The 17,907-nt window shown below is 34.9% G+C and overlaps 1 protein-coding gene across 2 annotated transcripts in view; it reads left to right on the top strand.

Annotated features, from left to right (window-relative positions):
* The window catches only part of LOC145662229 (C-Jun-amino-terminal kinase-interacting protein 4-like), a 79,345-nt gene extending 61,667 nt beyond the window's left edge, over positions 1 to 17,678 (top strand). For both annotated transcript variants that reach the window (XM_081727574.1, XM_081727573.1), the window contains one exon: positions 13,920 to 17,678. In XM_081727574.1, coding sequence (XP_081583700.1) covers positions 13,920 to 14,044 — 125 coding nt within the window. In that variant the 3' untranslated portion in view covers positions 14,045 to 17,678. The remainder of the gene's footprint in view (positions 1 to 13,919) is intronic.
* The last annotated feature ends 229 nt before the right edge of the window (positions 17,679 to 17,907 follow it).

The following is a 17,907-nucleotide window of genomic DNA, read 5'->3' as shown; positions in this document are numbered from 1 at the left end:
TACTAATTGCTACACGAAGCCTGTTGAGTCTCATTCTTAAATACGTTTGCACAGTCTATTGGGAACTTAGGCGACTTTATTTCTTACTTTATATCTAATGCTAATTTCATGTCTTTTGAAAATGGAATATTCTACTTTTTCGAATTCATCTTTTATTTGACTGTTTTAGATTTTTATCAAACGCAGTTTGAACTACAAAAAAGGCATAATATTTAGTTTTCAATATAAATATAAACGTCTTGGACGGCATGCAAATATATTTTGATCAGTGAAGTTTTTGAGATGTTATTCTTCCTTCTTTCTGTTTGCTGCTTTTGTTCCTACACTTTCACATTCATCTGTTGCTTAACCGTTTACAATGAAGCTGTCAGAGGATATGTAGCGTTGGAAAGTTGTCTAAAAAGTATTGAGCCTTTAAAGGTTAAAATTGTGACTACATTTTTTATTATAATTTGAAAATATATAATATAAAGCCACTATACACCATTTTGTTAGGTGACCTGCAATTTTCCAGCAAAACCATAATCCAATGGCTGTAGAACTTACATGGTTTCTGATATATAAAAGACACATGGTTCACACAGGTCTCTTTCGAAACTAACTAAACACCAATCAGGAAGTTCAGCAGAGATCGAAAAGAAATAATGAACGATATCAAGTCCGAGTTATATGGTGGATACATTCAAACTTCCAACCAAGTTCTGTCAATTTCTGATGGGTCGTGAAAGATTAATGAGGTCTGACGTTAGCGTGGTATATGACACCCTTTTTGTTGAGCAGTTTCGACCGTATTTTTTAAAATTGTTACGTTGCTGACAGTACAGGTTCGATTCTATCGTTGTACCCTGCGGCAGAAGCTCGTGATCCATGATACCTTCCAATCCCACCAAACCTTCCAGGGCATCAGTGTGGGCTTTACCACAGATTATGGAGCTGTGCTTGCTTTGACTACGATGTTTTGCACTTATTGTTATTGTAGGCACTTTTAACCACTCGGAACAACAGCAACAACAGTCCTTTACGTTTCAGCAGAGATTTGCATACAAAACATCAGTCGAGTAAATGTTCTTGAGTCAGATCATGTCGGGCTTCTTTTGTAGCAATCTTTCTCCGTTTGCTGAAGGATATTTACGTCACTGCTTCTCTACTTTTGTCAGCATCTAATTCACTTTTGCTGTGATTAGTCACCCAATGCGAAGAACTTCTTGGGCTTTGAAATTTCCAGAAGGAACCACCTTTCAGCTGTTGCTTTCTGATAACGTATCTTGCCCATAAGTAGCACAAATTTCTTCACGGGCCTTTATAGGAATGAAATTGTAAAATGTATCGCAGTTTGGCGGAGTTCACTTTTCTTTACGACGTCCGGTGATAAGAATTCCAACCCTTTTTGCACATCTACTAGCTTCAATAGTCAGATGTCAAATGACGTTAGCCCTGACCTGCTGCAACTCATATTCCCTGAGATTTCGGACACTAACGCCACCTCGTGCGTAAAAGGTTCAATGCTTTTTAGAACGACTTATTTTTAATTACAGCTGTGATGAATAACTGAATATGTTGATTATGCAAATGAGACATCTAAGATAGCACTGTTATCACGCTGTTTTAGATACTGAACAATACTAGATTTGATACGTTTTTATCTCTATTTATTTTCTTATTTTATTATCTTACACTGAATAAATAAAGTGCTGCTTGCCTCATATAAAGATCAGTTATTTTAAACTTAATGGATTGCCCTTCGATTGTATATAAGAAAGTTTGTGTATGGTTTGTTTTCTTTTGTTTCGATGCTTAAGATGCAATGTCCACACGCACAAGATGCTGAAATACCTTAATAACTTTTTTGTTATCTTCAGCTGCAGGATGTAAGTAATTTTATCAATCGAATGTTGCTAAAAGATAGTAAGGGCTACTTTCTCTCAATGTTTCTGTAGCAATTCTCTTGTAAAGAAGATAAGATGCCGTTTTATTAGTTAGGTTTGTGTTTTGTTCACGTGTTCATATTCCAGTCTTTAACACAATACTCAGTTAAATAATATACTTCAGAATTCATAAAATTAAAAAGAGAAAAAATTAAAACTCGACTTTAACAAATGTAATGGTTACTCGGTCTTTTGTAGTGAGATCCGGGTGAGGCATAGGTCTCGGATCAAATCTATGTGGTTGTGGAAAGGGACATAAACCGTCAACGAAACAATCTTCACAGCATAAAACATTCTTTACCGATTCAGTTCTATATGCTATGAGAGAGAGAATTATGCGAATAAAAACGAGACGACGAAAAACTTACCAGAATTTAGGTTTTCTTAGTACAAGAACTTTTCTATTATTAGTCAGTAATACAGTTTTTTCAGTAAATTTTCGTATATCGTGAATAAGTTGAAGTAACCGTTCGTTCTTTTATATATTAAAATTCCATGACTTAATTCCAAAAATTTTATTTCGTTATCCATTAGCGTAAAAAGTTCATAATAATATGTTGAACATGTGTATGTGTTGAATTTAATATATCAATTCATAAAAATTAGTGCAACAGCATTTAGTAAATATCTGAAAGTAAATGTATTTTTTGCTTCAGAAAAAGGAAGAAGGAAAAAATCGTTATCTAAAACAAAATTAGATAAAAAGAATTAAGTTCCAAGTCATAAAAGCAGTAGTTTCAGGCTATGCGGGTTAGTGTACAAATTAGAATGTTCGTGTTTTCCACTTTATATATATATATACCGTGTCCCAAAAGTCCGGTAACACTTTTCTTAATTTATTACACAAAAATTACAAGATGTATAGCTGTCATGTATATGTCATATGAAAGAGTATCTCAAATGACTTTTTTAATGTATGAGTTCACAATGCCTTGATATGGAAACCATGTGTAACACGACATATGTCTAGACGGTAATCAAATTCTTGCCATACTCGTTGGGGCATATCCTGAAAGACAGTGGTAGCAACTTCTTCAATCGTGCGCTTGAGTTCTTCTGCATTTTCTGGTAACGGTGGCACATACACACTATCTTTTACGTATCCCCATAAGAAGAAGTAATAGGGAGTTAAATCTGGGGATTTTTGAGGCCACGTGTCAAAACATTGATAATTTTTCCCTGCTCGCCCTGTCCAGCGTTGAGGTAACTCATTGTTCAGGAATTCACGAACATCGTGATGATAATGAGTTGGGGCCCCGTCCTGCTGGAACAGGAAATTATCAGCATCTTCTTGCATTTGTGGGAACAACCAATCCTGTAACATATCGAGGTACGGATGGCCAGTTACAGTGGTTTCTTCGAAGAAAAATGGTCCGTAAAGTTTCAACGATGACACTGCGCAGAAAATGTTTACTTTGTTCGAATCACGCTCATATTCAACGAATTCGCGAGGATTCTGGATACCCCATATTCGACGTTATGTCTGTTCACTCTGCCATTTATGTGGAAAGTTGCCTCATTACCAAAGATTATGCGATCCACGAAGTTCTCATCCTCTTGTATGAATTGTTGCACTTGACTACAAAACTCATAGCGGTGCTGTTTATCGTTTTGTTTTAAGTGATAGAAGAGCTGCAATTTATAGGGCCTCATACTCAGTCTCTTACGTAGCGTTCTCCACATTGTCGTTCGTGGTGTTTGTAGCTCGCGAAAGCTTTACGAACATACTTTTTCGGACTTAAAATTTACTATGCCAGGCATAAATAGACTTCCTACTTGGTGCTTCTTTCTTGTACGGTCCGCAGCAAAAAACCTGCAACATGAGCATGTAAGTTTATTGTGAAACTACGCCTATCAGCACAAGGATTCAACATAACATCTAAGTGGCACGAATCACGCCAGGAGAAACCTTGGCGTCCTCGCCTGCACACTTATTTTGGAGCAAAAGACTTCTTCGTTTCACAATAAACTTTGATGCCCATGTTGCAGGGTTTTGCTACGGACTGTACTTGCCCTTAACTTCCGTTGCACATCTGTAGCACTCTTGTTTTTATCGAATTCCAACACACAGAAAGCACGGTCTGCACCAGAAGTCGCCATGTTTACAACACGCCGACGCCAACGCCAACTGTGGTGAATGTGGGAACTACGAGCATTGCCTGAGGAAAAAAAGTTTAAGATAGTCTTTCATATGACATATACACGACAGCTATATTACGTGTAATTTTTGTGTAATAAATTTAAGAAAAGTTTTACCGGATTTTTGGGACGGTGTATATATTACAAACTGAAAATTTATCAGTAATTATCAATGTTATAAGAATGTGTGTTGCCTTGGAAATTGTTAAAGAAGAGAGAGAAAGCATAGGGTTAAGATCTCGAAAGCTTTTATTATTTCGGTCATTGAATTAAATGTGATTCAATTCAAGAAAGTTGGAGTCTATTGTGAATTGGTTTGTTTGTCGTAATCTAATGGAGAGAGTGTTATTGTCCTAAACAAGATACAAGATATAGAAAAACAAATTAGTTACAGCAGTTCCATGCTTCTTAAGCAATCTACTTTATTGAGAAATTATTGTATACTGCGAATATTAAATAACGAATTTTGTAAACAGCTAGTGGTGAGCACGACGTACAAATACATTTTATATACAGAAAGCTAAACTTTTTCTCCTTAATGTTGTAATGAAGAAGGATATACGAGTAGTATTTGCTAGCATTTTTCTCTTGGTCAAGGGTCCTGAATATTATAGTGACATAGAGGCTTTTTAGGACCTAAAAGCTTATACATTTAATTCAATCTAAGTTATTGAAGGTGGAGGGATTGAAAACGCAAGTAAAATTCCTGATTGGAATAGACTCCTATGCTGATTTGCATGTAAGAATATAAGATACTTATATTATTATTATTATTATTTAACATTTCATGTGAATTGAAGAATACTTAAGAGTCTGCGAACAACTTTCATGCACTACAAGTCTTCATATATTCATTCGGGCTTTACCTACGTTAAGCTCTTCAACATATAGTTTCGCTTCCTTCCCTTGCTTCTGCTAAAATTTATTTTTTAAATTTAGTTTTTTTTTTAAATTATTTTTATTTTCCCTTCTTGACTTTATTTTTATGTTGAGTAACTGGGTGTTTTTTTCTTCCTGCTCTGACTCCGTTGCAGTGGATGACGCAGAAGACGAACAGGATACTGCTAGTCACCTTATAGTGTGGCAGCTGCCTCACGTAAACATATTAGACGATTGGCCATTTACTGATGGGCAATGTGCGACTGAATGATCTCTTTCGGTAGGCATCTTCAGCTGAAATCGCCAGGTGGCAGCAGCTTCTACTCTTTCCTGTTTCTTTCAAACTCTCTCTTCTCTTTTAGACTACATAATACTAACACACGTTTATGTTGTTGGGAAAAGAGGTTGGAAGTTGCACTGTTGTTTGAAACGCACAGTAGGGTTTTCGTTTTGCATGTTGGATTTGGGAGCAGAATTCGTTGTGGATGTGGAGCCACGTAGTTGGAAGATAAAACCATCAAACTGAGCAAATGTGTTAAATTGTGTGTGTCCTTGTCTATTAGTTGAACGGGTATGATACTCTTCTGTAAACAGAAAACTGTCTACTAAATTTGATTCATTTAAAGGTAAATTGAGCAAAGTTTATTCGTATCATCCTACAGCAATTGACAAAAGAAAATAGCGCATTTTATGCACACACTGTATATTAAAGATGCTATTTACTGTTATCAATAATTATACATGGGTTCGTTAGAGTTACATTACCATAGGGAAGGGTTAATACAATATTGATTCTTTCACAGCTTCCTTTTCAGCGCGGCTTTATAAGACGTGGACTCGTACAGTTAACATAGTATCCGAACCACATGAGCTCTCACCGGGAAATGAACCCAAGTCCAAAGGCGCCTGAGGAAAAAAAAGGACTCCCGAAAAGCCACTCAAGTGTATAATTAGGTATTGAACGGCTTAACGCAATAGCACCTGTCTTTTTCATCAAGATAGATTCGCTGTGTGTTTATATGCCACGCCCATTTTTAAAAGCTTAAACTTAAACGCCAGCAAACCAAATATCAGCTCAGGTTTCAATAAATAACTGTGAGGCCAAGTAAAATTGTGCTGGGTCCTTCTGCTTTTGATGCAAGTAGAAACACTTCGCTGATATTTGGCCATACAATAACGTATTTTAAACTTCAGGGAATAAAAAAAAAAAAAAAAAAAACATTCACAGCAATTGTGCTTAAATCTCACAACGATGTTATTGTAATATGAAATGAAACTATCATCTAATTTGAAACAGGAAATCCACGAGACAGCGTCAGACTGAAAGTAGTCATATGATTAGTATGCTCTTACTTATGAGTTAATCACATTTTATTTAGAAGTATTAGCGAAAATACAACCAGAGATTGCGGATAACAAATAGGAGCGATATCAAAATACCCAGTGAAGTCGAAGATCAGATGGTATAGAAAGAAAATACGTGCTTAGGTGTTTCTATATTTCTTTTTTTCTTCAATAATAATAATAATAATAATAATAATAATAATAATAATAATAATAATAATACGAGGAGCATTCAATAAGTAAAGAGACAAATTGCTATAGCTCAATAAAGATTTATTTCAATCTTTCAAAACTAAGGCTATTTTTGAATATAATCACCCTTTACAGTTATGCATTTGTCCCATCTTTCTTGCAGCTTCCTAATTCCCTTGGCGAAGAAATCTTTCGATTTACCCCGAAGCCACCTTTGCACCGTCTGGGAACCCATCTGGCACACGTTTTTCTGTACTTTAAAATGTTCCTAATGACATTGTGAACAGTTCCAACACTTACTTGAACTTCCTCAGCTATCATTTCAACAGTAATTCTTCTGTTATCACGAATAAGTCCGCCAATCCTCGATTCCAACGAAGAACCAGAAACTTCCACTGGACGTCCACATCGGGGTTCATCACCTTGTTCGGCCACTTTTAAACCAATCAACCCACTTGTACACATTCGCACGGTTCATACAACTGTTACCGTACTGTCTCAACATTCGAGAAAAAATTTCATTTGGTTTTACACCTTCTGCCACTAAAAACCTAATGACTGAGCGCTGTTCTTCTAAGGTGCAATCTTCTAGAGGACTTGCCATGATGAATTGATATTTTTGAAGTTATGTTGACATAAAATTACGAAACAGCAGATCAGAGCATATCCCAAGGTTGCCAGCTAACACCCCTGAAACAAACAAACAAACAAACAAAACTGATTAGTGTTAAAAATATAGACTTTGTCTCTTTAATTATTGAATGACCCACGTAATAATAATAATAATAATAATAATAATAATAATAATAATAATAATAATAATAATAATTAATAATACACTAGAGTCGATTTAACTGAATTTGATGGGATCAATGGTCCTTCAGTCAACGAAAATTCGGTTAAACCGGAATAAAGGTTGGTTTCTTTATATGATACATTTTCAGTGTGTAAAGACGTTGTTGGCAACGTATGCCCTCAGACTGAACATTTCTAAACTAAACCTGTTCGACTATAATTCAGCTTTTTTTCTTTTATTAGATGAACTCTTCTTAGCAGCTCGTTCTGTAAGACGTTTGATCAGAAGCAGTTCAACAGGGAAAGTTTTCTCTTCTTGTTTCGATTTTATTAACCAGGAAATTCGGTTAATGGGGATTCGGTCAAACCGCTTTATAATAATAATAATAATAATAATAATAATAATAATAATATGGCTTAAGGTATCCGAAAGTAATCGTGGCAGAGCACTTCTGCCACTTCTGTCCCGGAGGGGGCTGGGATGCAAGGGCAAAATTCATCTCCAGACAGGCAGAGGGGTGGAAATCATTGTCTCTGATTTTTCCTAAAATTTGGATATGTGAAACTATAAGTGAATCTGAGAAAAAACATTTTTAAAAACAAAAAAATGTACTGGAAATGTAGCAGGTCGAAGTTGATCATGCGAAAGCCACTTTTGAACGTAAATAATAATAACAAAAATTTAAAAAAAAGGTAAATATGCTAAACCCTGTCAATTCAGATGATGATTCTTTTTTGTTTTTAAACATACATTCCGGTACATATATATATATTTTCTCATATTTTCTTGTAGATTCACATTCAAATTTGGGGAAAATCAGATACTATGATTTCCTCATTTTTATTTTTATTGACTGTCTGCAGATGTATTCAGCCCAAAATGGATGTATGTTACTGGCAAAGAATAGGGTTAAAATGGCAATAAAAACATAACAGTTTAAACTATATATATTCTGAGAAATTTATAGATATATCAGAAGTACGGTTCGGAATTTTTCTTAAAACTTACGAGTGTCCAGTGATAACTGTTACAACAATTAAAGGTTTTTATGTCAAATGTGTTCGTTAGATAAGAGTAAATACTATTTATTGTACCGTGATAAATATTTTCATTGCATATACTGATACTGCACTATTACCTCTCAGGCTTTTCCTTAGACTCTAGTAAGATGACAGTACATAGTATAGCAGCTGATGCCAACAAGGATATTTGTGTTTCTATCATCAAAGTTACGTCTCGTATACAAGAAGCTACGAGTAGTTCAATCCATTTAATAATAATTCCTGTTCGCGTATTCTGAACCAAAGTAAAAAATTGTAGAATGAATGAGTCTTTCTGTCACTTTGCTTCAGATAACTATACTGGGGTCATAAAGAATACCTTACTCTACATATTTTTATACGAGATGTACTCAAAGAATATCAAACCTTATTTGTCCCGCGTAAACTAATGTCGTTTGTCGATGATGTGTAAGGAATATTGATGGGCATCTGTGAATTTTGCTCTCACGCAGAAAGCGTCATCCTTTGGGTAGTGAGTGCTGCTTTGAATTTGCAAATTGCATCAGATTGCGAAACGATTTGAGCAGAGCATGTGCATCAAGTTCTGTCAAAAAGTTGTGATAATCAAGTAAAGATAATTCACAAAGCTCAATAGGCGTTCGGGAACGATGCGATGAGCGTCTTACAGAACAAGTGGTACTTCGAGTTAGGCCCAGAACTGACCGAAATTAGACTGTTATTGTACAAATCAGTTTGTCATGCAGAATCGTTGTATCGTAGACGGAGATGAAGGTAAGCATTGCGTTCAATTTTGACTGACGATTTGTGCTTGAAGAGTATGTCCATGAAGTTTGTGCTGAAGCTGCCAATTATGGAATACAATCAACTCTGATTGGAAATGTTAGACAAAACACAAAGTAACCCTAACTTGAACACCGTGATCACAAGTCATGAGACGTGAGTTCATGCTTACTGACTAGAAACTAAGATTCAATCCTCACAATGGAAACATCCATCACCTCAGATACCCAAAAAGGCACGGTAGGTGATGCTTATCGCTTTCTTCGTCACTACAATAAGGAGTACCACTAGAAGATCCTTTGTCGCCTTTGTGATGTTCTCGGATATGTGGGCAGCATAAGGTAGGGAGATCCATCATAATATGCCTCCCCCATGCTTCGTTATAGATGCATACTTTTTTTTTTTTTTTTTTTTGGCCAAGGACAACATTCCCATGCTTCTTCAGACTCCCCACCTTCCCGACATTTCGTCCAACTGAATTTTACTGTTTCCAAAGAAAATGGGCCCGATTTGATCCCAGAAAAGAAATTATGGGGAATACGACGCCCCAAAAGATGCGTTCCAGAAATGTTTCCAGCCATGGAAGAACCATTTGAATAAGTATGTGCATTCCGAAGGGGACTACTTTAATGGAGATGACAGTCGCAGCGTGTTATCTAAATAAATGGATTTGTGTCAACCACAGGTTCGAAATATTTTTTTAACACACTTCATATTCGCCGTACACATTCAAGCACTTATCATTACGTGATACAAGTTACTGTATTCAACCACGGTAATTAATCACCAGTGGAGAAAGAAGAAATATTCAATCGTAGCACGTACCATACTTCACCTCTGACAGCTCAGTTTGAGCCAAGCGTGAGATGATGAACGTTATCATGTTGCGAACCCTGAACATGTGCAGTAAAATCGAAAGCTGTGAGGTATGGAGTGTGACAAAGTTCTTAATTTGCGTTTGTTCCGGAAGCTGAGAACCCCCGTCCAGAAGCAAAATTTTGTTCAAAGTAAAATGTGATTTGGAATTTCAAGGTCTAACGAGAAATAGAAATAAGAAATTATGTGAATTTCTGAAGAAAGTGTTTTATTATTATTATTATTATTATTATTATTATTATTATTATTATTATTATTATTATTAAAGATAATGTTCACTTCTGTACGTGGCAAACAGAATTAGATTGCTTGTTAATGTGTCATAATAAGCTTAATTGTAGTGGATTTTTAATAATAAAAGCCCTTGATCGACCAGATGAGTTTACTCGGGTGATGATTGGTTAGTACATTGACTGCCGTCTTTAGTATTTGTAGCTTTTGAAATTTGAATTATTACCTATTAAACATCTTAATTTGGTTGCATCAGAATGTTGGGTAAGCAGCATAAAATGTTTTCCTCGGGGAATCGAACCCAAGATCACTTCACATCAAATCTGTATGATGTTGAATTTGTTTTAATCTACACGATTCGCTTAACTGGAAATATTTCTAACTTCACCTTCTGTTATGAAACAGTTTCTGTGTTTATTGGGCCATTTGGTTTTGGCAAGGTTTTAATTTCCTAACCAGAAATACGTGATAATTTACGTTCGAGAGTGCTCCATTATAGATTAAATTTTATAATATTGTGAGGTGATATGAGCAATAAATTTGAGTTAGAATAAGAAACAGTTCGTGTTTCAGTAATGCATAATGAGCAACATTTCTGTCTTTTCCCAAAGCTTAGTTTAGGATTCTTTCTCAGATCGCTGTTTCATTTGATATACGCGTAATCACTGCTGAAAATCGTTATGTAAAATGTCAGTGTGCTTAGGATTGTGGATATAGGTGTCGGTGCAGATATCCTGTGGATAGAATTCTTTTGTTGCTCGATGTTTGTGCTTTCTCTTAAATGATTTTAGCTTTAGTACGAAATCAACGACTATTTTGATTAAATATGACGTATATTTTCTTCGAGGTTCCCCAGTCATCTTCATTAGCCAATACTAAGGAGTGAATTTATTCTCCCCTAAAAATGTGTTAATTAAAACTTTTCACTCGGTTCTACTATGTATAGTACTACTAGTAGAAAAAGAACACACTTATTGGAGGAAAATGTCAGTTACACTCTTAATTTTTACTGAATGTACCGATCGACTCAAAAGTATTGTTTTTCAGGTTGTCTTTCATTATAACTAAAAGAACGAATAAAATTTTTCTACAATTTGGCACTATCCAATACCTAACCAGTAGAGTAATGAAAAGAAGACCTACTCAGAAGGAGTGTGCGTCTCATTTGCCTAATTCGAACAATCGACCTTGCTGTACAGAAAGAATTGAGTCTCGAAACAGACATTCATCTGCCTACCAATTACTTCATGTAAACAACATAACTTTCGTCTTGCTTCTCTTCTGTTTTCAATCATTTAGAATTTTGTATTACACTCCCCCCCCCCCAAAAAAAAAGGAAAGAAAAACTAAGAGTTCTGGTGGATTTGACGCTACGAAGAGAAAGGAAACAAAGTAAAATATACCCCAAATGTCAGAAATAACTGCTGTTCAGTACTTGAATAGATATGGATCCGTCGCTGGTAGAACTCAGCGCAAAGGCTTGGAAAAAAGCCGTTTTTTGTAATAATTTCCTCGTCGAAATGAAAGGTGTAGGAGCACCGACGTGGAGACCTAATATTCTTGTCTTTTCTATTGATTATCTACAATATTCTTAGTCCCATTTCAATTTTTACGTTTTACTAATAATTCTTACTCTCTTCCATCTTCCATTTTGATTTATTTGTGAGTCATTTCCTCCTTTGTTGCTCTATCCTTTCTTCAACAGACCCATACTCTGTATTTGTTTATTTCTGTCATAAGCTTTTTTTTTTTTTTTAATAAATATTTTCCTGCTTGTCTAAAAAAATGACCCATAATCGTCGCGCTTATTGTGTAGCAATGTAAGTACTCTTTTTCCTTCTATGTATACTAGTCAATGAAGTTAGCGTAAACATATTTCACTTCCGGGCACTAGTATGGTGTTTTTCACTGTCTATGTACACTCACGTCCAAAATTATTGTCGCATGTTTATAAATATGTTGTTGTAGGAATATAATTTGATAACAAATTCGCCCGGTATTTCTTATAATGTTAGTATGTGTATAATCGGCAAATACATGTATGTGGCAAATTTCATGTCAAAAGAGCAGTAAATAAGAACAAGAGAACGAAAATAAAACTTTGTTGTCCATTCAGCAACATTTTGTTTTACTCATTCTAATTTTCGTATTTATAAATCATCATCTATGAAATTTACCACAAATATACATTTCCTGATTATACACAGTATTAAAAGTACCCTGCAAAATCATTATCAAACTATATTCTTACAAGGAGACAGTTATAGATATGCGACAATTATTTTGGATATGACTGTACATATTAAGGAATAAAAAAATGTCGGAAGATACTAGCTCATAATGTTAGGTCATGAACCCCTGTGCTGACGTGATCAAAATGACTACAGTGTCGAAAGACGTAAGTTCGTTTAAATGATCATTTCTCCACTACCAATCATAATATAATAATGTTTCAACTTGAATTTAACTTCAAAAAATGTTCAGTAACTTTTTTTTTCTTTTTTTTCGTAACACGAGTGGTTAAGAAGTAATAGCGGGGAAAATGTGGAAGTAAGTGATATACTGGTGAACATTTCAGAAAGAAAAAAAAAAGATTCTCGAAAACAACTTTAGTGGTATTTTTTTGCGACATTTAAACAATATCAATTTTTAGGGATAATGAGATCCTGAGATGAAGACCATGATTCCCCCCCCCCCATCTTGGGTTTTGGGCATAAGGAAGCGAAATTCGACATGGTAACATTAAGCACCTGGTCTTATTATCCCTAAAAGTACACGTTGCCCAAATGTCGCAAAATGCTGTTAAAATAGTTTGGGAGTTTTTCTTAATTTGAATTCCTAATTTTTGCCGCTATAACTTCTTAACTTACTGTACCTCTTTTGTAGCCTAATTTAAGATCTTTCAAATGGTGTATTGAAATATTACAATATCGTGATTGGTAATGGAGATATGATTATTTAAACGGACCTCTCTCGACACGGCAGCCATTTTGATAACGTCACCACGTGGGTTCATGACCCCTGATCAAGTGTTACGCGGTGTTTATTTATTCCTTCATATGTACATAACCACTGTGCAAAATAACACACTGGTGACCGAAAGTGAAATATTTTGGTGACATTAATAACTCTACCGACCATACCTACATTAAGTAGTTAAATGGGATTTAAGGTTATCCTCCGTATGATTCCGTGATAAAATATTACTTACGATAGATGATGTATTTTTTCCAATGCATTATTTTATGTATAAATTTAACCATTGTATTTGTGTTACGAAAGATTCTATGAATTAAAATTAATTATACAATTTGTTAATACCCTGATGGCTCAGAAGGAAAATATAATGTCCGCCATTTAAATCACGTATGAAGCAATTGACACTTGAAAGAGAGAGCTCACTCTAGATGCAAGAAATTAATTAATTAGTTAGTTAGTTATTAGAATAGCTCATTTGAGCTGATAGGGAAGAGGATCGTTTCTCCCCACCCCCACACAGACTTCTTCGTTCTAGCCAGTGTTTTAGCTTTACTCAGTTCTTCAGCCGTCCCTTTTGACCCATGAACATGATTAAGGAACTTAAACAAAGCCTTTGTTTCAAAACTTTATATTTTTTCTTTCTTTTTTGAGTTAATTTTGATTTTTATAAAATAAAGATTCTTCAGCTTCTAAACCTTAGTGAGTGAGTACTGTGCTGTTGTAATTGAGAATTATTATAAGGTTTATTGTTTACAGGCGACGGTGAGGAGGAGGAAGGGGAGGGAGTCCCAGAAGATAATCCTGAGGAAGCCAAAGCACGAGCGCTTAGCAAAGGCGAGAGAAGCCATTTAATTGTGTGGCAGGTGACGCTGCCTGAGTGAAGGTCACAGGAGATTCAAACAATGTTATGCACTACAGCTTCCAACACTTCAGCGTGTGATGTGCTCCAGTTTGCAATATAACTAACTACGTAAAACAAGCATCGTAATACCATCTGATATATTGCTAATCGCATTCAGGTGATTTAGATGGAGTCTTTTATAAAAATGTATTAACCATAATTAAATTTTTAATGAAATATGCAAATGCGCCAACGTATGATTGAGTTACTGACAGAAAATAATGTGGAAAGCATTTGAAGAAAGATGATTTCTTTTTTGGTTAAAATTTTCTTAGTTTGCAACGGATGTAAAATTTCCTCGGGCAGGGTAAATGAGGGAGAGCAGTGTAAACCATGTTAATTGTAAGATTTACTGAAGCAGCAGTGCTGCTTTGAAAAAGATAATTCCTTATAAAGGACACCAATCATTTGGTGAAATCAAAGTTTAAATCTAATTCTGAATGAAAATAAAATTTAATTTCTTTGAGATGTATTTATGACTAAAGGAGTGCTCCGTTATTTGTTCAAATGTAATACTTTTTATTTTTATATGGCATGTGTGGAATATGTCCATTTCGGTTACTGTATTATTCACAACCTTCTATTATGAAACCTTTGGTCTGAGTAGAAGGAAGGAACTTACTGATTCTGTTGAAGAAACTGATAGCTTTCCAGCATCCTTTTTAAGACACTGTTCGTTTCCCGTTTAGGGTCAGGGACACCAGGTTTGAAAAATATTGTCTGAGGAATTATGTATGTTCAAGTGCAAGAAGAAGTGTACCTGCTCACTTTTATTTAAAACTGTCCTGAGTTAAATAATTATTTTCAAAATTCTGTTGTTTTAAACTATCGTATAGAGAAGCATAATAAAACATTGTGTAAAATTAGGTAAAGACAATATTTGTTTTTCCATTATGTGATAATGAAATTTTACGGTATGACTTATTGTTTTACCTTAATGTTATTATAATGAAAACATTATTTTAAGTAATGTAAATATAGAAATTATAAGAATATAGATATATATACTGTATAAATTATAAACAAGACACAATGTACTTGTTGGAAGTTTCATGCAAATGTTCCATCTCATTTTGATACATCACTTTCTGTTTTATGTTTTTGAGAAGGCAAAAAAACTCTGGCCATGTACCTTATTGATTTCCTTTTAATCTAGGGACATTTTAACTATAAAATTTGATATTTTTTGTGTGCATCAAATGCATAAGGAATGGCTGTGCGAATGATGATGGGTGGATTTATTTATTGACATTGCATGTTTGGATATTACTTACGCAGTTCATAGATCAAGTAAACAGTATATAAGGGCCTAGATAGAAATTCAATAAAATATAGCTGAAAAATGTATCTCCCTGTACAAAAGTATGCTGGGATAACGGGATGCGCTTGTGTAGTTGATCCTCTGAATTCGCTCACCATTGAGCTGCCAGTATTAGAATTAGGTTGCTATCAACCTAAGATGTGTCAGTACACAGATCCACTTCTATGAAGTAGAGAAGTACTTTGAAAGGGTCTTTCCTGATAAGATAGTGAAATCGGCCCTTAATCCAAATTGGGTCGCTATTGGTCAAAAAGGTTACTCTTGACCTAAAACTACCTCAAAAAAGACCCCCTCCCCTTACCGAATTATCGTATCATACATGCTCAAAATTGAATATTTTTAAAATTTGGTGGGAGTGGTCCAAAAATTTTGAAAGTTTCACAGATTGTAGATACTATCTTGATGCAAATGTGTAATTTTTTCAAAACTATTGATGCGTATTTTCTTTATTTTTTTTGCGTGTTGAAAATTTCAAAAAAATTTTAGAAAAAAATTGGGGAGGGTGGGGGCACGTTCCTGATTTTTTGGCTAAAAAATTTGTTATACCCTTAGATACAACATATATTTTTTTCGGGGCCTGAAAGTGATGGCAACATTGTCAAAAAATAAAACTGAAAACAAACGTGTTTTCCCACCATTTTAGGGTCCTTAAGATGATGGCCCCCTTCAAACAATTCTTTGCCAAAGTTCTCAATTTTCCTCTCTCTGGGATCCCTTCTGCTTGTCTTTTGGCTGCTTCGATGTGTCCATTTTGAAACAGAAACACCAAATATATCTCCGTAACAGTGCTTCCACTTCAACCGACTTTTGCACAACAAAGTCACACACAACTCGCGGTAGAGAGCGCCACTGTGTGCGACCACTGAAACAAGCACTGATAGATACGAGGAACCGACGCGAGGTATGTATAACTTTGCGTGACCCAATAGCGACCCAATTTTGGAACAAGGGCCGATTTCACTACCTTACCAGGAAAGACCCTTTGACGTCAGAACAAGTTCCTTTCTATGGGCATTACGAAAAAAGACGTATTGTACTTTCTCTGTCCTTAGGCCGTACTGGAATAATTAAACAAATTTATCTGCTATTCAGGAAAGTCAGTCCTTCACGCTGGTATAGTGGCTACGTGGTCCTGGGTTTGATTCCCGGTGGAACAGCACAAACATTTAATTTCACTTGTATTAACCATCCGTCTGCTTTAGCCTAAAAGGTATGATCGTTAGATGTTAAACTAAAGAAAGAAAATAGTTTTTTTTTTTTTTTTCCCTAGGAAAATCTGATTAATATGAAATTGCAATATTATTATGAGCACGGTGATAACGATACAAACTCAGTTCCTTTTCTTTTGCCGAGCTCCATCGTGTGGGAGCTCATGTGGTATGAATTTTATGTTAAATTGTATATCCATGATTCATGTAATCACTGTACTGAGGAAATGGAGGGGGATAAACTCTAAACCAATCGGCCTTTTAAAAGAATCCCAAAGGCTTTGATTTTCCAGCAGCATCTTTAAGATTCGATCAGGACAGAGAAAATAGCAGATAATTGAAACATTATTCACAGTTGACAACAAATATTGTAGAAACAAAGCAGAGATACCTTTGTTGCAAAGCACAAATTGCCACCCACAGCATGTGAAGTAAAACATGTTTGCATTAAAAGAATGCAGTTTTTTCGTTTTATTCAAAAGAGTGGCACTCGTCCTGTTATCCCAAGAACTAGTATATATCCATTCCTCTTTCAGATGTCGGACATCACTGTAGTTAATAAATGCATATTAAATGTGTAGATGCAGGCATCAAGGGGGAGGGTACAATTCTTTTGCACGCATTTTTCAATGAAGTAGTAAAAGCAGATAAAAGTTTAAAAATTTTGAGAGAATCAATTTAAAAAGGAATGTATCTTGTAGATTGAAATTTTTACCCTTCGAATGTTTTCTATGACACTTGAGCTTTGTATTTAAAAAATCCAAATGTATATAGAACATTTAATATTCAGTTGGGAAACTTAACTTTATGAGCGTGAGTGTGTTCATTTCTAGATAACAATCTATTGTAATGAAATTTTCTTTGATATAATAGATTCTGTGTACGCCAGAGGTTTATTTGGTTTTTTAAAAGTTTTATTTGTATATATCCAAGCATCCGCATGTAATATATTGGAATTGTAAAAATATTAACAAGAGTTGTGATATTTATTCTTGCTTCTTAGCCAAAGACTGTGTTTATATATTATGTACATGTAACTGTTACCTTGTCTGCGAGTCCAGAGAATAAATATCGTACTCAACGTATTTCTTATTTTTTACTACCTGCTCCGCCCATTCTATACTGTAGGTTACAATGGTGCTTGATTGAAAAATCACTTAAAATTTTATACATTTAACTATTTGCCTACCAACCAAAATGCCATTATACAAACACTACAGTTTAAAGATGGTTACAACCTTTATCCTGATTTGGAATGTAAATGGAAACAATACAGTTTTTAACTTTCAATCATGACAATACTTTTAAATTACG

This window comes from Thermobia domestica, chromosome 10, assembly GCF_964235325.1.
Source record: "Thermobia domestica chromosome 10, izTheDome1.hap1.1, whole genome shotgun sequence".
NCBI classification, from domain to species: domain Eukaryota; kingdom Metazoa; phylum Arthropoda; class Insecta; order Zygentoma; family Lepismatidae; genus Thermobia; species Thermobia domestica.
The sequence above is the reverse complement of the archived record's forward strand: the minus strand, read 5'-3'. Positions and strand labels throughout refer to the sequence as shown.